This window comes from Ranitomeya variabilis, chromosome 5, assembly GCF_051348905.1.
Source record: "Ranitomeya variabilis isolate aRanVar5 chromosome 5, aRanVar5.hap1, whole genome shotgun sequence".
Lineage (NCBI taxonomy): Eukaryota > Metazoa > Chordata > Amphibia > Anura > Dendrobatidae > Ranitomeya > Ranitomeya variabilis.
In genome coordinates this window covers 475804719-475827136 of record NC_135236.1, presented here as the reverse complement: position 1 = coordinate 475827136, position 22418 = coordinate 475804719, and the positions used below count along the sequence as shown (strand labels likewise).

At 42.2% G+C, this 22418-nt stretch overlaps 1 protein-coding gene across 2 annotated transcripts in view; it reads right to left on the bottom strand.

Annotated features, from left to right (window-relative positions):
* Nucleotides 1–22418, bottom strand: part of MON2 (MON2 regulator of endosome-to-Golgi trafficking) — a 137048-nt gene that overhangs the window by 32965 nt on the left and 81665 nt on the right. The window contains exons 28-33 of one of the 2 annotated variants that reach the window (XM_077265500.1): nucleotides 21044–21061; nucleotides 20641–20769; nucleotides 18235–18425; nucleotides 15557–15617; nucleotides 10962–11085; nucleotides 813–1020 (exon numbers count right to left, since the gene is read on the bottom strand). In XM_077265500.1, coding sequence (XP_077121615.1) covers nucleotides 813–1020; nucleotides 10962–11085; nucleotides 15557–15617; nucleotides 18235–18425; nucleotides 20641–20769; nucleotides 21044–21061 — 731 coding nt within the window. The remainder of the gene's footprint in view (nucleotides 1–812; nucleotides 1021–10961; nucleotides 11086–15556; nucleotides 15618–18234; nucleotides 18426–20640; nucleotides 20770–21043; nucleotides 21062–22418) is intronic. The other variant, XM_077265501.1, reaches the window with a different exon arrangement.

Genomic DNA, 22418 nt, shown 5'->3' with positions numbered 1-22418 from the left:
TGTCCTAGTCTTGCTAGAAAAGAGTCCAGTCCAGTTTATGTTTCAATCGATCAGACTTGCTGGCGATTGTAGAGGAGCTTCTACAGCCATATCCAGTGCTATGTTTTGTGTTGGTCTCACCTTCTTCTTGACCACCAGGAAACATCTTAACCCAGAACAGAACAAGTGGGTAGGGCAAAGGAGAAGCATAGCTGGAATTGGGGTGCAGTAAGGATGTGTCAGGAATGGATTATCTGGGGGGGACTGTTACATCTGAGTAAAAGTTTGCAAAATAATTTATTTCTAATTGCTTCTGCTTGAAACACGAAACCTACCAATACTTTTTTGTTTCTGGGAAGTCATCGACCACAGGTCTATGTAGAAAGGGCGATTTTGGCCTGTTGCACATTTAATGGCCTGTATACACACAACTGCTTCGAACAGAATGATTGTATTAAAAGCCTCATCGGCTGTTTACAACGGGTGTTGCGTTGCCCATAACAATTAACACAACATAACGCAAATGAGCCAATCAACCCTTGTAGGGTTATCGCTGGTACGCTTACATGGGCAGTTAATCGAGAAGTATTCATTGATTCTCGGACCACTGGATTAGCAATTGCAATTCCTTGCTTTAGAAATCTCTCAGTCATACTGTATTAGCTCACTGGTCTGAAGCCGTGAAAACTTTTTTTTTCTTGGACATGTAAGATTTTGCCGTTCAATGTTCGCACAAGGGAATACATCAAGATGAAAATTTCTGCTGCATAATTTATTTCCAGGATACATCCTGAGTACCAATAGCAGGAATGCATATTAAAACCCATACATACCTTGGCAGAGGACATTTCCCGCTCAGCCTTTCATCATCTATGTAGCGATGAAGGACATCTTGGGATCTCTTCAATAGCACAGAAAGTGCCATTCTGGAAATATAGCCTTCCTGTGGTGTTGTTACTTTATTGCTAAATGAGAATTGAAGCAATGTCTCAAAGCACACTTTTGAAAACTCTTCTCGCATCCTAATGTCTATTTCAGCTTCTGAAAAACAGACGCAAAGGATTTAGAGGCAATCAGAAAATAAAACCAACTTACGACCTACAATTATAACCAAAAATCAATTACTTTTGCACTAGGGGCTCAGAGTACTAGAAAGGAATTGCAATAGTGTTATACTGTGAGAAGAATTCAGACATGCCAGCCCTTGGCAAACAGCGACCGTGGCTGGAAATCACACAATTCCTGATCAACATTTATAAAAAGGTTTGCTGGGAAGTATCAAGAAAATACATTAATTCTTTGTACTGAGAATTGTAAAGGTAATCTACCACCAGGTTTCTGCTCTCCCATGTGAAAGCAGCATAATGCAGGGCAGAGAATGATTCCAGCGATGTATCACTTGTTTTAGTTTTTATAAAATCACCCTTACTACGAGCACCATGTATCAGTCGCTGGCTGTATGATTTCGGTTATGTGTGTGTGACTATGGCATTCCAGAGAAAAACCCAATTTAAAAGCCGCCAGGGACCAAGCGGCATGGGAAACTAGTCGGAAAGGCTGGTCCCTGGTGGCTTCTCCCTATAGAGAGAGATCGGTCAGTTATTGACAGCGAGCGGGAAGAAGCTACTGGAAACCACCCTCCCGAATAATCACCAGTGCGGCTTGGTCCACGGCGGCTTTTAAGTACGTTTTTCTCTGACACGCCGCAGTGAAACATACTTGGCTGAAATCTTACAGCCAGTGAGTGGTATGTATCAGCTGTCAGCTTTCCTTTAAAGGGACTGTCAGCACAGAATGATTGTTCAAGCAAAGTACGGGCGCTCGGTGCTTCACGCCATGGCCAATCAGTTATATACACCTTCCCAACTGCATGGTTTCCATCTATGTGTGCTCTTCTGTGGCTCTATGAAGCCAGGGCTGTCAATCAAAGCAGGTGGGGTGGAGAAAGATGGACTACAAGCAGGTGGGAAGGTGTATAGAAATAATTGGCCTCGCCATGAAGCACCGAGCCAAGGGACTTTGTCAGCACAGAATGACTGTTCAAACTAAGTCTCTTTAATGAGGACTTGTCATCAGGTCAAAAGAGGCCAGTTCTCCCCCCCAAAAAAAAATATTTAATTCTCGCCGTGTTCCCGACCATTTAGTTTTTTTCTTTTATGCCATACAATTCCAGAGATTTGGGCCTTTGGTTTAGGTTTACCAAAGCTGCTCAGAGTAATAATGGCCGAGAATTCCTTGCAATGACCTTAAAAATTATCACTAAATAAAAAGACCCATATTTCTGACACCGTATGGTGGATTTAAAAACAAAGACAGGATTACTCAGGGGAGCAGAAGGAAAAATAAAATAAAAAAAGCTAAATTTTGACCAGGCGACGGGTCCTCTTAAATTATGTGTTTGTGATTTAGTTAATATTAACAGAAGGGAAATTGCTGTCTCCATCATTCCCTCATATTTTATGTAAAGAACCTAAAAAAAGAAAACTACAAGAGAAAGAAAACAAACTATAAACAGAATCTTTACATGGAATAGGTCATCCTTATTAAATCTAGATTTTGACATTTTCCATCTTTAATAATTTGCTGAAATATGCCATGTGTCAGCACAGTTTCCATAATGCGGAACATACTAAACAAAATACCCTCAGAATTAAACTATCGTTTATGTGGCATAGAACCTTAACTCTTGAGCTGCCTCCCTTCACTGGAATAATTTTACTTAACCTTCCGTCCGGGCGATTTTTCATCTTTGCACTTTGGTTTTTTCCTCCAAGAGCCTTACGGTAACTTTACTATTTTGACCGCCATATGAAGACTTTTTTTGCTGGATAAGATGTAGTTTGGAATGATAATTCACTATACTATTTATACATAAAACCAAGAAAAAAACAACATCCAAGTGGGATGAAATGGTGATAATTCAATCAATTCCATAATTTTTTTTTTATGTTATTGGGAAAAGGAAGGATGATTTTTTAAAAACTTTTCTTTTCTTCTCCTTAAGAGACTTGAACCTGCAATCCTTTGATTGCTTGTTGTATATACTGACTATATTTGTATTGTAGTATATAGTGTAAATGATTATCTCCAACGAAGCAAAGCCTATGGCTGGGCTTCACAGGGGTACCAAGATGGCAGCCATAGGGACGTTCAGCAGACCCCCAGCTACTATGGTAACTCTGTTTCCCCACAATCTTGCCTGCTGTTAGTTACTAATGCGACTACACCATTTTTTTTACATTGTTGTATTGTATCATTATATGATAGAAATGACTCAGGAACATTATTCTCCAGGTCACTATGTTTACAGAGATATCAAATTTGCACAGATTTCTCGTTTTTTGTTTTCTAAGTGATGAAAAAAATTAGGACATTTGTAAAAAAAAAAAAAAACATTTTGGCTTGTGTCACCATTTTTTGAGACCTATAAAGTTTTTTCTATTTTTTAACTTGTAGATGGAGCTATGGAAGGGCTTATTTTTTTGCATGACCAGCTTTAATTTTTAACGATACCAATTTGGGAATTTTCCCCTCGCTTTTTGGTGTTTACCATATATGCCAATTAATGTTATACTTTGATGGACCAGACTTTTAGGGGTACAGGGGATACCAAATGTGTATTTTTTATCATATTTAATTTCTGCATTTAAGTACTATATTTTTTAATGATGGAAAAGAGGGTTATTAGAATTTTTATATTTTGGTAATTTATTGCTTTATTTTTTACGTTATTTTTTTCGTCCCCTTATGGATATTCATGGTATCTTTAAGCAACTCAGCCTGTGGCTGAGGTTCACAGGAATAACAAGAAGGAGGTAACTGGAGCCTTCATCAGGTCCCCAGCTGCTATGATTATCCATGGGTGCACCTCTATTGCTTCACAGGAGCTGAGGAAAGCTGGTTCGCAACTGCTTCATTTAAAAACCTTGATAGCAACATATAAATGATTAACAGCAGCTACCAGAATTCTGATCTGGATGCTAGTGTTAGAAACAGATGCTGGCCATGTATAATAGCAGGCCTCTGCATCCTGGGAACTGCAGGATTTTTTTTCTATTGGTTTCTGATTTTTGATCTCTGTGACAGACTCCATCAGAGTGATCAACAGCCTAATAATTAGTAAATATGGTAACACTTGGGCTGTGAATCTGCTTGGTCGTCCCCCTAGTCAGATTAAACATTTTTTATTTTATAATTTTTCTTTCATTCTTTCCTGCTTGGGTTAGGCTTAGAGTTTTTCAAAAGTGAAAAAAAAAAAAAAAAAAAGATTGATGAAACAACGACAAATTCAAAATGATGACTAGTGATGAGCGAACATGCTTGGATAAGGTGTTATCTGAGCATGCTGAGGTGCTGTTCGAGTGTCTTGGGCGTGCCAAACAATATCTTCAAGACCCTGCAGCCACTTGTTTCGCAGCAGTCAGACAGGCAATCCCGGCATGTGTTGAAGCTGTCTAACAGCCACGAGACATGCAGCTGCTGGGACTCGAACATATTATTTGAGCATGGAGAAGACACTCTGTTAGCACCCGAGCATGGTCGCATAAAACCTTTTCTCTTGGTGCATCACTAATGACGACCTAATGTTATCAAATTCTGTGTAGTACCTGTGGGTTCAAAATGCTCACTATACCCCTGGATAAAATCCTTGAGGTGCGTAGTTTCCAAAATGGGGTCAGTTGTGGGGGATTTCTGCTGTTTAGGAACCTTAGGGGCCCTGCAAATGCAACAAAGTGACCGCAATCTCTTTGCTCCAAATTCAAATATTGCTCCTTCCATTCCGAGCCCTACAGCTTGTCCAAGCAGAACCTTTTGACTACGGATGCGCTTGTAAGAAAGTGGGTAACAAACTATGGGGTCCACTTTTTGGGGTTGGCTCTTGCAAAAGTGAAAAAAATGTGGCTAAAGCAACATTTTAGAGGTAAAATTTTAATTTATATCATTCCATTAATTCCTGAGTAGCACTTGAAGGATTAAAAAGTTTCCGGACAACAGTTTTTAAGTGTTTGAAGGGTATGTTTTTAAAATGGTATGAATTTTAGGTAGTTTTCAATATATAGGCCCCTTAAAGTCCATTAAAATCTGGATAGGTCCCTAAAGAAACAGGTTTTGCAAATTTGCTGAAAAAAATTATATATTGCTGCTAAACTTTTAACCCATCTAAATGCCTAACAAAATAAAATGACGTTAGAAAAATTATGTGGATGTAAAGCAGACATACAGGAAATGTTATTTATTAATTTTGTACAGCATGACTAACTGGTTTAAGGATATAATGACTGAAAGTTTGAAAATTGCAATTTTGTTTCAAAATTTTCGCCAAAATTGAGATATTTTTACAAATAAACAAAAGTCATATTGAACAAATTTTACCACTATCATGAAGAACAATATGTCATGAAAAAAACAACTTCAGTATGAGTGGGATCAAACAGTTCAAACAGATAGATATAAATCCCAGTGGTGGAACCGCATCTATTGGATATTTAAGACATTTTATCAATGTCATAAATGTCCCATATGTGAACACCCATGTCATACTGACTGCTGACCTCAGTCTACAAAAAAAAAACAAACAAAAAAAAAAAAACAGCAGAGCGGACCCGAACCCCATTCACTTTAATGAGGGGCCCGGCAGTACAGTGATTGACACACTGTCATATGCATGACAGTGCGGCAAACACCACTTCTGATCAACGGTGAAACCATCCCCGCCGGTCAGAGAGCTGTGGTTCCCATGCTGTCAAAAGACAGCGTGAGCGCTTAGCTGTGATCGGAGGTATAAAGTTTACCTCCGGTCACTGGTGTCAGCTGATGGGACAACCACTCCCATCATTCAACACCTGTTCCTGCTAATAACAGTGAGAGCAGGAGCGGATGATGGGAATACTGATCAGCCCTTCTTGCGTTGTAAATAATTAAAAAAAAATCTGTGTGGGCTCACCCCAATTTTTGATAACCAGCCAGGCAAAACTCACAGCTGGGAGCTGCAACCCTCAACTGTCAGTGTTAGCAAGGTTGATTATCAAGAATAGAGGGGTCCCCACACTTTTTTTTTTTTTTAAGTATTTAAATAAATAATTAAAAAAAAATCGGTATGGGGTCCCCCCTTGTTTTTGACAACCAGCCTAGCTAAAGCTGACAGCTGGGACAGAATGACAGACAGGTATGGTATATTGTTGTTTTATTATTTTTGGTTTATTGCAGGAGAATGAGGGTTTCATTGGAATTAGGCGAGGAAGTAAGGTTTAATTAAGATTATTAAAGGAGTCTGTGTCTTTCTTTCAATTAAAGGACTTTTTTCTGGGTGTCTGTGTTTTCTTACAATGTGACCGAGGTTAGTAATGGGGGCATCTTATTGACACCTCTCCATTAATATCCTAGGGGCTTGATATCACCTGACCATACAAAGGTGACATCAACCCCCCCCCCCCCCAACTATCACCCACTTGCCACCAATACAGGGCAAGTGGGAAGAGAGGCCAAGTGCCAGAATTGGGGCATCTTAGAGATGCGCTTTTTCCTGTGTTAGAAGTTTACTCTTATTTTCTTCTTCCTAGCATTTTTAGAACATGTGAAGCTATTCGATATGATAAATAAGCAATAAAGATGAATCTTTGGAAGGGGCAGATTTCTTTTTACATCTGAACAAGAAAAGCATAAACAATCCAATTGTTTCAGAAAGAAAGATGTAAAATCAATATACACATTTACATAAGATGTGCCCCATAAAAAAACTGATACTACACCATATAAAGACAACTTCTGCAACTCTCACCATCACAGTACACTATTTGTCACAGAACCACCAATGGAAAAACAGACATACATTTTGTTTAATTAGCCTTTAATTAAGACCATGTTGCACATTCATCAGGAGGTATAAAAATTCAATGCTGGGAGACAATTTTATCTCATTGAATGGAATGCAGGAATGGAAGGTTTCTCTGGAGACATATGTGAATTCTCACCATTCAGACAGTTTATACCACTGCACACACAGATACATAACTCACAATAAGCACATGACACAAACATCCTCTGTGCATTCTTGGCTGGGTAACTGGAGTTGCACGAACGCAGCAGAAAGCTCAACCAAAGTAAAGCATCAACCACTTTGCAAATCTCGTGTCAATTTTAGCAATGGTTTGTTGTGCACCATTTTAAGTGAGTTGTTACAATTTTATGCAGGACTTATTTCATCCAAAGCCAAAAATGCTCCTGACCTTAGGACTGAGCAATTCTTTATATATCAACATACTCCAAAACCTATATATTTATTTTCAAGTCCATGAAGATGTTTTTTTTTTGGTTTTTTTTGGTGATAAGCGATGTTGCTAAAAGCATGCAAAAAAGCAACCTGAATTGGTCATGAAATAATGTTACAAATATCTCACTGATAATAAAGGTATAACTGTTCAATGAAATCTGTCAGCAGGTTTTTGCTACCTCATCTAAGAGCAGCCTGATGTAAGCAAAGAGAAGAGAGATGGGTGAACCCGAACAGTAAAGTTTGGCGTATGTACCGAACACCTACTGTTCGGGAATGGACACCGAACACGAACTTCACCAGGAAGTCTGTATTATTGTTCGGGTTCAGCTGCCCAAACACCTGGTGTTTGTGCATGACAGTACAGAAAACACCGCTTCTGACCGGCGATGAAATCCCTACCGGTCAGAGAGCTGCAGTTCCCAAGCTCAGCTGTGATCGGAGGTATAAAGTTTACCTCTGGTCACTAGCGTCAGCTGATGGGACTACAGCTCCCATCATCCGACGCCTGTTACCGCTAATAACAGTGAGAGCAGGAGCGGCTGATGGAAGTATTCATTAGCCGCCTCCTGTGCTATAAATAAATAATTAAAAAAAAAAATGGTGTGGGTTTCCCTGTATTTTTGATAACCAGCCAGGCAAAACTCACAGCTGAGGGCTGCAACCCTCAGCTGTCAGCTTCAACAAAGCTGGTTATCAAGAATAGAGGGGTCCCCACGCCGTATTTTTAATTATTTAAATAAATAATTTAAAAAACGGCGTGCCCCCTCCCCTATATTTTTCACAGCCAGCTTGGGGGTTGGTATTCTCAGACTGGTCAGGGGCCATGGATATTGCCACCCCCTCAGCCTAAAAATAGCAGCCCACAGCTGCCCAGAAAAGGCACATCTATTAGATGCGCCAATTCTGGCACTTTGCTCTGCTCTTTCCATTTGCCCTGTACCGGTGGCAAATGGGGTTCATATTTGTGGGGTTGATGTCACCTTTGCATTGTCAGGTGACATCAAACCCACGGCTTAGTAATGGAAAAGGGCGTCTACAAGACAACTCTCCATTATTAATCCTACAGTGATGTGGTAAATAAAGACATAGCCAGTTCTCTTGCATCTTGGCACAGTCCAGGTTGAAAACTTTTTATTCCCCAGACATGGATTACGGCATGGGACAGGATGACAGATAGATGAGAGATAGTTTTTTATTTTCTTACCGAAAACGAGGGATTCAGTGGAATTAGGAGTTAAGAGAGTATAACCGTGTTTGTCATTTTTAAATAAAAAAGTAAAACGGTGTTTTGTTTTATTTCTAATAAAAGACTTTATTCTGGTATTCTGGCTGTGTCTTTATTTACCATATAACTATAGGATTAGTAATGGATAGCTAACCCCACCCACACCAGGCTCTGCAAGTACATTGCGATAAGCAGCTCACTGCCTATAGACAGGAGGTGGAGTCCTCGGACTTACATGCACGCACTGCTGTAGCTCAGAAATGATAATCACCTGGTGATAATGTCTTCAGTATAAGTAAACAACAGCACACAGACTGACAAGTGACGCACAATTAAATTCCGTGTTTTAACGCCTACTTCCAGCTGTCCTAACATTACATAGCAAAAACTGCTGACAGATTGCCTTTAATTGAAGGCATACTAAACACAGATAACCGTATTTGGTCTTTAAGGTCCAAAATCCCTTGAGCCTGATATATACAGCAAAGGGCCAGTGGCATGCTTAGGGGGACAGGGGTCCTCCTGACCCCCAGATTGAAAAAAAAATCATGGCCAAACTTTCAAATACACATGACTGGACTATTTAATTCACAGAGAAATCGAGTGATCGCTCATTTCCTTTCTGCTTCATCCTGCAGTTTATTTATAATAGAGAGGGAATTCTAACAACCTTACACATAGGCGGTAATATCAGAAATCTCATAGTGACTCGTATAAGTCACACCTTTGCCTGGAAAGCCGCTCTTGTGAAATCTGCTTGTCCAATTCCCTTAGCAGCTTGTTATTTTTTTTCATTGAGGGAACCACATCAAGCTCACTTTATTAAAACAGGACCTGCCATAAAGTCTAAAGCAATATTCGATGTTTTACTCTATCACTTTATTAGCATGTTGGCAAGCCTCCTTACTTGGAAGTTCAAGGTAAGAATGCTAGTATCAACCCTGGCGAGCACAGAGTAAATTAAAAACAAATATATACAGTATATATGTATATATAGATATAGAACTATCAATACGGGACGTTCCAACCACATCTGCGAGCCCGTCTAAATGTCCTCCATCTCTCCCTTACATACACAACCTACAGATTTTTGTCTACATTGGGTTGTGATGTAGAAAAAGGAAAAAAACTCAGTTAATGAAAAAATATTACAAAAAGTGCTCATTTTTTAATCTAGTGACGGTGTAGTTGAAGGTGGTTAATGAGCCACAACCACCGGTGTGACTGCTATATACACTCCCGCCCCGATTCATCCTTGACGATTTGCTGAAGACACTACTTTTTTGTGTTTTGGTAATCTTCAGAATGGTGAATGCGGTTCATGAATTTGGTGAAAAGGTGAAAATGCGCTTTTTCTTACTTAAACTTTTATAGGCTTTTCAGCACTAAAAGTTGAAAATCCTTTAAAAAGGTTAAACATTTGTCTTAAAAAAAATATATATATTGGCGTAAAACATATAGACAATATTAACGGAAAAACAGCAATAATGAATCAGGGGCCAGAGGGCTTTTCTAGAGGTTTATAAGACTTACATGTTAGCTCCAAACCCTCTGGGAAGTACCCAGAACTAGGACCTATCATTCCCTAAAACTCAGCCCAGTTATGTGCGGCAGTCTGCTATACCTGCAGTAAACGGGCCACATACCCTGCAAAGAGAATACGCAAAACAGGATTTTGGAAAAAAAAACAACAACACTGTGTAAAGGAGCTGGTGTATTAAAGAGGTTATCCAAGACCATTTTATTTTTTTACTATGGGTCTAAGAACTAACATGCAGGTAGTTGCTAACTGCTTACGTGTTGTGTCAAGCTCTGATCTCTACAGGTTCAAAGCGGTCCGAAACTGCTCTAGCTGGGGATTCTGCGGCTTTCATCTATGTCACGTTGACAGCAGCAGCTTCTCTTCTGCTTTGCTCTGTTGACGGGGTGTGACTGCTGATGTCATGCTGATTGACAGCAGGATCTCCACTGCCTAACTATCAGCATGACATCAGCAGACATGCCCAGTCAACAGAGTAGCCCAGAAGAGAAAAGGCTGCTCTGTAGATGTGAAGCAGCAGAATCGCCGGCAGAAATGGTTGGTGCCCGCTCTGAGCTGGCAACGGGTAGTTCTTAGAACCATAGTAAAACAAAAAATCTCGGAAACCCCCATAAGTGTCATTTCAACAAACAAAATAGGTCCGTTCAGTTGGCACTGCTGGAAAACATTGCAGTAGTTGAGTAGGTGAACACAGCGGTAGTTCCACATGTGCATCACAATTCCATTCACACAGAAGTCAAGAAACCCCCCCTTCTCAAGATCAGTAGGGGTCTCAAGGGTTGGTCTCTGCTCTGATCATACATTTATCACATATCCCGTGAATAGGTAAGAAATGTTGTTTGTGCGATGGCAGCTATTTCCCCCTCAGGTTTTAGAAATATCATAAAGAGCAGGTTCCCAGGATTGCCACAGACATGAAAGCTGTATATTTTTAGTAAACTTACCAGTAAATGAAGACGACTGGGAGTGTATAGAACCTTTATTAAGCATGGCCATGATTTTACCAACAAAGTCCTTAGGAATGAAGTTGGCATATGGCAAGATCTCAGAACTGATCAACTGGACAACCTAAAACAAAGAGAAAAAAGCTGAAGATTAAAGTGGATGTCAAGAAAACTCAATGGCCCCGAATCATCACAGCAAATTGCCCGAATTGTATCGAAAATGACTTCGAAAAGTTGCAACATGTTTGCACAATTTGGGTTTGTTTAAAAATGTTGCATCTTTTAGCATTCTTAGTTCAGTTTCTCCAAGCTCTGCCAAAATGGAGGCAAAATCACTGGTTTTAATTAATGGGATCCAATGTTAGATACTTAAAGGGAACCTGGCACATTGTAAATGCACTTCAATCTGCAAGCAGCAGGTTATGAAGCAGAAAGAGTTGAACAGATTAATACATAGTTTTGTGATAAAAGATTCAACATGGCTTGCATTTTATTCATTTAAAGGGAACCTGTCACCCCCAAAATGACTGGTGAGGTAAGCTCACCGGCATCAGGGGCTTATCTACAGCATTCTGTAATGCTGTAGATAAGCCCCCGATGTTACCTGAAAGAGGAGAAAAAGACGTTAGATTATACTCACCCAGGGGCGGTCCCGGTGCGGTCCGGTCGGATGGGTGTCTCTGGTCTGCTCCGGCACCTCCCATCTTCATTCCATGATGTCCTCTTCGGGTCTTTACGCCGCGGCTCCAGCGCAGACGTATTTTGTCTGCCCTGTTGAGGGCAGAGCAAAGTACTGCAGTGCGCAGGCGCCGGAAAGGTCATTGAGGCCCGGCGCCTGCACACTGCAGTACTTTGCTCTGCCCTCCACAGGACAGGCAAAGTACGCCTGTGCCGGAGCCGCGGCGTAAAGACAAGAAGAGGACATCATGGAACGAAGATGGGAGGTGCCGGAGTGGACCAGAGACTCCCATCCGACCGGACCGCAGCGGGACCGCCCCTGGGTGAGTATAATCTAACGTCTTTTTCTCCTCTTTCAGGTAACATCGGGGGCTTATCTACAGCATTACAGAATGCTGTAGATAAGCCCCTGATGCCGGTGAGCTTACCTCACCAGCCATTTTGGGGGTGACAGGTTCCCTTTAAGGTTCTGCTTATTTTAGGCTTAGTAAGGGAGTTTTTATATGCAAACGCGCATACAGAAATAGCCGTCAGTCACTGATTAGGACGCCCACTGGACTGCTTGTCGGGCAAGGAGTAGAGATTTCAATGAATAAAATACAAATCCTACTAAATCTTTGCCACAAACCTATATATCAATCTGCTCAGTTCGTCCTTCTCTATAACAAGATGCCCGCAGCAATTTTAATGTAAAAGGATGAATGTAAACATTTCTGCGCAGCACAGACCCCATAAAGATAATCCCAAAATGTAAATGTAGCAGTGTTAATAACACTAATAAATAATAAAAGGCAGTTCTACAAAAACATGCTCTTCATGTCTTTAAAAGGACTTCTCCAGGAGCAAGGGGTCATGTAGGTTTTCAGCTCTTAAAAACTTAGAGGACGAGCTGTCCATTGCTACGACAACCCCGTCCCCATCTGGATGTTTGCCCCTTGTGAAAATAAAAACACTTATACTCATCTACCATGCCAGCGCTGTTCCTGTGGTGTCGGCGCTCACGGGCGGATATGACATGTGAGCCATGCGCCCAGTCAGAGCTGGCATTACTGTCCCCGCCGAAACCAAGAGAAAAGTCATGGCATGGTGTATATATATATATATATATATAGAAGGAGGAGATGAGCAGATTGATATATAGGTCTCTGAGAAAAGATTCAGTAGAACCTGTATTTTAATCATCTAAATCTCTGCTCTTTCTGGGATCTTGTGTCCCATTAGTGACTAACAGCTTTATTTGCATACAGAGGCAGCTGTCAGTGACTGATAACACCGCCCACTGGACCCAAAATCCCAGAAAGAGCAGAGGGTTAAATGATGAAAACACAAATTAGGCCGTAGTCACACTACCATAGAATACGGACAAGTGCTATGCGCTCGGGTACATTCAGCATGCTGCGATTTTACGCGTATAACGGCTGAGTCTTGTCAATGCAAATGTATGGGTGAGCGAAACTCGCACACCACACGGACCATCATTGTGACTTGCAAGAAATACGCACACATTTTCCTCACTTCAGCCCATTTAGCCATTAAATTCAATGAGGAAAAGCAGTGAGAAATGTAAAGCCATGCACATGTCATACGGATGTCACACGGATCCTTAGATGCAAGAATATTGCATCCTCGCATTGAAAACTGATTACATACGGATCACCATACGGAGAACATCTGTGCCATTCTCAGCAGACAAAATAGGACATATTTTTTATACGCTGTGTCTGACTCCGGCCTTATACTGAATCTTTACCCACAAAACCTACAATCTACTCGGCTTACCCTGCTCTATAATGGTGCCTGCAGATTGGACTTGGTTTTCATGGTTCCCTTTAAACTCTAGGTGTCACAGACAGTTTTGGCCATTATGCGAAGCTTTTTTCTTAATTTTTCTAATGCTGGGTTCTAGAAGCCATAACTTGTTGCTTATTTTTGCAGGACAAGCTGTAGATTTTATTGGTGCGATTTTGTGCTACAAGTGACTTTGATCACTAACTGTTAACCTTTATAATGGTTATGTTATCTTTATTCTGTGGGTTGACAAGATTACCCTAATACCAAAGGTTTACATTTTTTTTTTCATAATTTGATTTGCTACTTTTGCACAGGAACTTAAGTTTTGTTTGTTTTTTTCCTTTAACAGAAACCATTTTTTATTGTTAAAACTGCGATTTTACCTTTTTTTTTCAGAACCCGTAGCACCATTCTTTTTGTTTTTTCGCAGTTGTTTCTAATCCCACAAGAGGATCAAAGGTCCAAGTCCTTTTATTGCAGTGATGCACTGCAGTACCTGTGCAGTACAGTGCATTACCTTCATTGTCAGTCTTTGGCTGTCAGTTAGCTGATTAGTCCCAGCTCTGACAGGATCAGATTGGCTGAGGGATGACAGGGAGGCCACTGGCAGGCCTCTGATGCCATGGCAATCATTGACATCCAGTGAGTGAACTGCAAAGGGTGCCGATGGGCCTGCAGAGGGAGCGCCCTCCCTGCCACCACTGACAGCGGCATGTAAGGGGTTGAAGTGCAGATCGGCACTATAAGGCTATGTCTCCACGTTCAGGATGGCCGGCGGTATCGCTGCAGCGGCGAAGCCGCTCGGCGCTAAGCCCCGCCCCCTTTCTGGGACGCGATCATGCCGGATGTGTTAACTCTTCACATCCGGGATGATCACTCTGTCCCATAGGGCCCTGTGATATGCCTTGCGGGGACGCTGCGTCCCCGCAAGGTGTACGGACATGCTGCGATCTGAAAAGACGCGCAGCATGTCCGGAGTCGCAGGGCCGCCGCGTGCGGGTTTCCACGCATAGTGGAGACGGGATTTCATAAAATCCCCTCCACTATGCTGGAACATCTGGACGCTGCTTGTTTGACGCTGCAGCTCTGCGCAGCGTCAAACAAGCAGCGTTTCCTGACCGTGGAAACATACCCTAACTGGTCTTGGTACTTGCTGCAAGAGCCGGGCTGTGACAGCCGGCTCCTGCTTGTGGATAACAAGGGAACAGGAGTGCCCCTGCCATCCATCAGACTGGAAAAACTGAGCAGAGGAATTCAACAGACCACTGATAAGCAAAATGTGCTCCTGCCATCCATCAGACTGAAAAAACTGAGCAAAGAAATTCAACAGAACCCTGGTAAGCAAAATGTGCCCTTGTCATCCACAAGCAGGAGCCGGATGTTGAATTTTCTATTTCAGTCGTGCTTGGTGACAATTTTCTTAGGCTACGTTCACATTTGCGTTGTGCGCTGCAGCGTCGGCGACGCAACGCACAACGCAAACAAAAACGCAACAAAACGCACGCTAAAACGCTGCGTTTTGCGACGCATGCGTCCTTTTTTGCCGAAAGTTGGACACAAAAAAAATGCAACTTGCTGCGTTTGCTGCGCCCAACGCTTGCGGCCAAAAAAACGCATGCGTCGCAAAACGCAGCACAACGCATGTCCATGCGCCCCCATGTTAAATATAGGGGCGCATGACGCATGCGGCGACGCTGCGGCGCCCGACGCTGCGGCGCCGAACGCTAATGTGAACGTAGACTTAAAGAAATAAAATACTTTTCGTGCTCAATTTCTTAACCAAATAGAGAAAAGTATTCCATATCTTTAAGAAAATTGTCACCAAGCACGACTGAAATAGAAAATGTCCAGCGTACCTTGCAATGTCTTCAGGCAACCTCTGGTAGAACATGGCCTGCTTTTCACATACTCAGTGATCAGGTGAATAAGAATCGGCTACTGAGTTATGTAATGCAAATCATAATACAGTATGTATATGGTTATTACAGGCAGCAGCTTCACTTATTTGTCTACGACATGCTGGATGAGTTTGCTGGAGTTCCCGGCAGGAGAATATTGGCATTTTTCTCTCCCCTCCTCACACAGGTGGGATTACAAAGAGAGCTCTCTCTTCCTGCTCCACTCACCTCTACATCAATACTCTCGTTTCTTTGAAACTCTTCAATTGAAAGATTATCTGGAGGTGAGCTAGAAAAAGAAAACGAGGAAAACAGTATTACTCCAGCGGCAGTTCCAGGAAGGAAAGTGATGCTTTGTGAGGAATAACATTTCAAAGTAATGCATACATAGGAGATTCCAATCCAACCCTTTGTGTGGACATCATTTCACATGCCCTGCTTTACCGCTCATACCAGAAACCATATTAAGATACTTCTCAGCCCCCCCCCTCAAAAAAATGTTCTAAAATAACACAGCCCACCGTGCTGTAGGTTGCTGGGTACGGAAAGTATTCAGACCCCTTTAAATTCAAAAAAGTTCATTTTTTTCTCATTAATGTACACTCTGCACCCTATCTTGACTGAAAAAAAACAGAAATGTAGACATTTTTGCATATTTATTAAAAAAGAAAACCTTAAATATCACATGGTCATAAGTATTCAGACCCTTTACTCAGACACTCATATTTTAGTCACATGCTGTCCATTTCCTTGTGATCCTCCTTGAGATGGTTCTACTCCTTCATTGGAGTCCAGCTGTGTTTAATTAAACTGATAGGACTTGATTTGGAAAGGCGCACACCTGTCTATATAAGACCTCACAGCTCACAGTGCATGTCAGACCAAATGAGGATCATGAGGTCAAAGGAACTGGCCAAGTTGCTCAGAGACAGAACTGTGGCAAGGCACAGATCTGGCCAAGGTTACAAAAGAATTTCTGCAGTGCTCAAGGTTCCTAAGAGCACAGTGGCCTCCATAATCCTTAAATAGAAGAAGTTTGGGACCACCAGAGGTCTTCCTAGACCTGGCTGTCCAGTCAAACTGAGCAATCGTGGGAGAAGAGCTTTGGTGAGAGAGGTAAAGACGAACCCCCAGATCACTGTGGCTGAGCTCCAGAGATGCAATAGGGAGATGGGAGAAAGTTCCACAAAGTCAAGTATCACTGCAGCCCTCCACCAGTCAGGCCTTTATGGCAGAGTGGCCCGACGGAAGCCTCTACTCAGTGCAAGACATATGAAAGCCCGCATAGAGTTTGCTAAAGAACACAAGAAGGACTCCTAAACTATGAGAAATAAGATTCTCTGGTCTGATGAGACGAAGATAGACCTTTTTGGTGATAATTCTAAGTGGTATGTGTGGAGAAAACCAGGCACTGCTCATCACCTGCCCAATACAATCCCAACAGTGAAAAGGGGTGGTGGCAGCATCATGCTATGGGAGTGTTTTTCAGTTGTAGGGACACGGCTGATTGCCATTGAAGGAAACACGAATGCGGCCAAGTACAGAGATATCCTGGATGAAAACCTCTTCCAGAGTGCTCTGCAGGACCTCAGACTTGGCCAGAGGGTCACCTTGCAACAATGACCCTAAGCACACAGCTAAAATAACAAAGGAGTGGCTTCAGAACAACTCTGTGACCATTCTTGACTGGCCCAGCAGGAGCCCTGACCTAAACCCAATTGAGCATCTCTGGAGAAGCCTGGAAATGGCTGTCCACCAATGTTCACCATCTAACCTGATGGAACTGGAGAGGAACTGCAAGGAAGAATGGCAGAGGATCCCCAAATCCAGGTGTGAAAAACGTGTTACATCATTCCCAAGAAGACTCATGGCTGTACTAGCTCAAAAGGGTGCTTCTACTCAATACCGAGCAAAGGATCTGAATACTTATGACCATGTGATATTTCAGTTTTTCTTTTTTTAATAAATTTGCAAAAATGTCTACATTCCTGTTTTTTTTCCCCAGTCAAGATGGGGTGCAGAGTGTACATTAATAAGAAAAAAATGAACTTTTATTAACTTACCAAATGGCTGCAATGAAACAAAGAGTGAAAAATTTAAAGGGGTCTGAATACTTTCCGCAACCACTGTAACTTACATTTACCAGGTACACTTTTTTTTATTCTTTTCTAGACCGGATTAAGTAGTATAGAAAAGTTGTAATAGATAGGGAAAATGCAAAATGTAGGGTGATAAAAACATCTGCAAGCACAAAACACTGAAGAATTGCACAGATGTAGTATATGGACTATGCTGACTACTATGCATCGTCTGTTATTCTTCACGAGCTGTATACAAAATGCTGACAACTCCGAAATTACAAAAGCGATTGATTACCATTAACTGTTAAAAGGATTTTGTCAAATGTAAAAGTGACAAATATTGCAAGATTTGCCAAGACGACCTTGGGGACCAGCACAAATATGACCGACAGTTAGATGGCAAGACATCTTCATTCAGGTCAAGGGTGTAAAAAAAACCCACAAAAACATCACTAAAAAGCAACATATAGATCTGCTTGCAAAAAAATAATTTTCCCAATAATAATCACACACAAAAATCATTCTTATAGTAAAAAAAATGTGATGCAATAATGAAAAACCACATCAGAGGCATTTACCAAACCTAAATGTGCTGATAAAACCCTTGGGGCTCATGTAGTTGTCCGTGGATGGCGGCCGGTCTCGGCTGGCAATGCACGGACTGGCCGTGGGTCTCCCGACCTGGCCGCGGGTCTCCCGACCTGAGCGTCATATTTCTAGGTCACACTCGGGTCAGGAGAGCAGTGGTCGGTCTGGGTATTGCGTGACCGTGTCCTACAATCAGATGGTGGCACTCGCAGGACAAACACCTAGAACCGACTTTACCTTTTTGTAAATAAAAAGTCTTCAAAAGTATTAGCCAGTTCTGGCCACATGCTCTCAAACTTTCCAGAAGACGCATGTTGTCGTGCAACCGGTAACCCAACAGACAGCACCTTCAGTAGGGAGGACACGGCCAGCTTCCAGGTGCTTTCTGATGGGCACGCGTATTTTAGGCTCAGTGGAACCCTTAGAGTCTGGAAAAAAGGAGAAAGTAATGTAATTAGTTCATAGGTAGAATACGGAGCAATGTAACCAACAGCATTCCTTTTCCACTTCTCCTAATATTACACAGCCTGTGCTCGGGTGGGGTTTGTCTGCTGCTCTAGCACAGAGATAAGGCAGCCGTGTTTACTGACACCTAGTGGTTAAAAGAGTCCTCACATCTACTGAATTCCCGTTTATCTTAAAGGGAACCAGTCACGTTGTAGAAGCCGTCCGATCTGTGGACACCAGGATATACCTGCATTTTATTTTATTTTATTTTTTTAAATCCCTGGTAGTTGTATGCATACGAGTCCAGTGGGTGGTCTTAACAGTGATTGACAGTCTTCCCTGTATGACTGTGCATGCAGATATAGCTGTCAATCACTGATTAGGACCGCCCACTTCATATCCATATAAACAAAGGGATTTCAATAAAGAATATACAAGTTTTACAGATACTTTTCCTACAAAAATGTATATCGATTAGTGATGAGCGAATATACGCATTACTCGAGATTTCTCGAGCACGCTCGGGGGTCCGGAGCAGTGCTCGGAGTTTGTTTTCCTCACCTCAGCTGAATGATTTACATCTGATAGCCAGCATAAGTACATGTGGGGGTTGCCTGGTTGCTAGGGAATCCCCACATGTAGCTAAGCTGGCTAACAGATGTAAATCATTCAGCTGCGGCAAGAAAAACAATCTCCGAGCACTAAAAAATACTCGGAGGACACCCGAGCGTGCTCGAGAAATCTCGAGCAACGAGTATATTCGCTCATCACTAATATCGATCTGATCAGCCCCTGCTCTATAACATCCTGCCTGCACACCTGATACCCTTAAAGGGAAGGTACCGCATTTGTACAGTAGATCATTAATAAATCAATGTAATGTAGCATAACGTGCTGTTATAACCAAGTTTTGATTGCATTTGAAACATATTTCGTGTGACATCTTGTTTTCACAGCAGCATGACACTATCAGTATCATAATACCGCACCCATGGTCATAGGAGATAGCAGACAGAAGCAGACCCTAGCTATTGTAATAGAACTGTCACTGCTGTGTACTGGGCACGCTCTATGGGCTGCACAATTCATAGTAGTGGGAGTGTTCTGCTGCCATATTCATGGAGCCCTCAGATCTGCTAACATAACGAGTACTGCTTCTAGCACAACAGATCCTAGATTGACGGCTGATGGGAGTAAAATGCAGGAGAAAAGCATGTCAGAATAGCAGAGACATCAAGGAGGAACAGTGTACCATTAGCATTATAGGAGGCAGGAGTTGTGATCCATCTCTTCCTAAGATAAGATAAGGAGCTGCAGTGAATAGCCAGACATGGTGGAGGGGGGTGAGAGAATCATGTAATCTGGGTGAGAGAGACTGATGGGAGAGAGACACAGTAACTGCTGGTGATAGCAGGTCACAGGGCAGTCACTTACAAAATAGCACTGCCCTGTGATGCTACTCTTCATTCTGCCCCAGGGATACTAGACCACATAGCAAACGATCACGGTCTGTGCTTTGTTATATGCACCCAGCATGTGTCAGGAGGCAGACATACTGATTGGTACAATACACTATAGTCGGAGCCCTAATGGTGGGCTCCAGTAGGGCCCCCTCTTCACTGATGTTACGCTGCTGGCTTGTCATACAAACCGTATACTAATGAGGTAGGTGGATATAGGCTATATTCTCATTCCTGTAATAACAAGAGAATATCACATGTACTTGCTGGCTAGTGGGTATCCGACCACTGGGATTCCCGTCTATTGCTAAAATAAAGGGGCTATCCATGCATAGAAATATGATGACCTAACCACAGATCTGTGGGGATCCAACACCCGGCTCCCCCACCGATCACCTGTTTCTTGCTCCGATGCAGATGCGCATAAACACTTGATCAGAGCTGCTGAGAGCAGGTCCATTTGGAGAGTAGCAGCCGCTGCCGCACAGCTGTCCTCTTCAGGTGACAAAGTACTGCAGTACCCAGCAGCGGCTGCTACACTCTGAATGGAGCTACACTCAGCAGCTCTGGTCACATGTCTACATTGAGCCCCCGAATGGAGCTGATCGGTGGGAGTCCGGTGTCTACCACCCATCTGCTACTGAGAAACTATCATGTTCGTAGGTCAATTACTTATGCCTGAACAGCCACATTAAAGGGCCATTCCCCCCCTGCCCCAAAACACAATCGTACGTACCCGAATAATATTTTGGAGAACCTTTTCATTCACTACAGCTTTATGACATGCTGTTTTCTGGTACAGGTCAACCATGACTTCCAAGGATTTTTCAGCAAACGGTACATAATTTAAGGCGACCCACTCTGCCTGGAATAAAAGCATCATACATGAGATTTCAAGACTGTTGACAGGAAAACTATTTGCAGAGATCGGAACTGGTTATTTTCTGCATGCGTGCTGATCTGGTGATCCGAAACATTAAAAAAAAAGCAGAAACAAGCACTTTGCATGCGCAAAGAAAGTAAGAAATCTTCATACAAGGATTCAGTGTACAGTAGGAGGAATTTATGATTGTTACAAGTCTTAGTTATTTTTTTGGGTTTTGTCAGGACAGGGCAATTTTTAAGGAAATGTCACTCACCGGTGCAAAAAGTTGGATCTATTGTGATTCCATTTTGTTGCAGAATAAACAGAACGAGAGAAGTTAATTCAGATAGATTTAGACACATACATGTTAATTTTAGATGAGAGAACGATGCAATCTTATTGATGGTGCTTCATTAACATAGTGTCAATTAATTCAATTATTTTTTATTAGCTATGGAATTAACTGCAGCGACTTGAATTAACCAAATGAAGAAGCAGAATTGGCCATTTTACCTAGCCACAAATACTAAAAGGACTTTGTCAGGGGATCTAGGGTCACCAAACTAATTACATTGCTGGCTATGGCAGGAAAAGAGAAGTTGAAACCTTTCGGGACACTAAGGGGTTTTACATCCCTGAAAGAGTTAATTAAGTACATGAGTATGGGACAATTCCCAGCTAGTGCATGGATCTTCGGGAGGATTCCTGGCCTAGTACAACCCCCACGCCCTTCTCGGTTTTGGGCAACAGAGGACAGAGGAGACATCAGTCACCCATATGGAAAGACGCCAGCACTAGCCGGGAATCAGCCCATCCTAAATGCAGTTCCTGCCTCAATGACAAGAAGAATCAAAGTTGACTTTCTCAGTAAAGGAATAACGATTTGCAGACACAAGTAAGTTTGAAATTGTTCTTCACCATCCTACTCACCAATGTAATAGGTCTGCTGGCCCTAAAGCTTCATGTATTCCCTTCAATGAGCTTTGTCCAATAAAATCCCTTTCAACTCAATGTTCGACTTTTAGAGCCAACCATACAAGTCAAGAGGTCTCATCAGAATTCACAAACCAACTGCACCCTCTGACAAGCCAAACAATGGTACACTGGATTGTATGCAATGTGTAACTAGTCCAATACAGCCGCTATGACGCCAACATCTGCCGCTGGGAAAATGCAGGAGGCCATGGACTAAAATCACGTATATGGCTTTCACATGAGGTTTGCTATACCAACAAATCTGGATCTGCAAAACGCATGGGCTCGCATAGCTGAAAGTAAGATGTATTAAAATGGTGATGTATCTAGGAATACGTCTGTCAGCCGCAAACGACTGTTCAAACCAAGTGCAGGAGCTTGGTGCACCCTTGGTGTGGCCAAACATTTAAGTGCACCTTTCCACCTACTTGTCATTCCTTTATCATCCCTTCCCCCTCTTCTTGATTGACAGCTCTGGTGTACAGAGCCAGAGAAGGGCACAGATAGAAGGGAAACAAGTAGCTGGGAAGGTGTATATAACTGTTTCGCCACACCAAGGGTGCACCGAACGCCTGTACTTGATTGGATCAGCCATTCTGCGCTGACAGAGTCCCTCTAACATAGCCATTTTACCAGTAGGATAAAACTCAGTCCAAACACCCCGTTATGTTTCA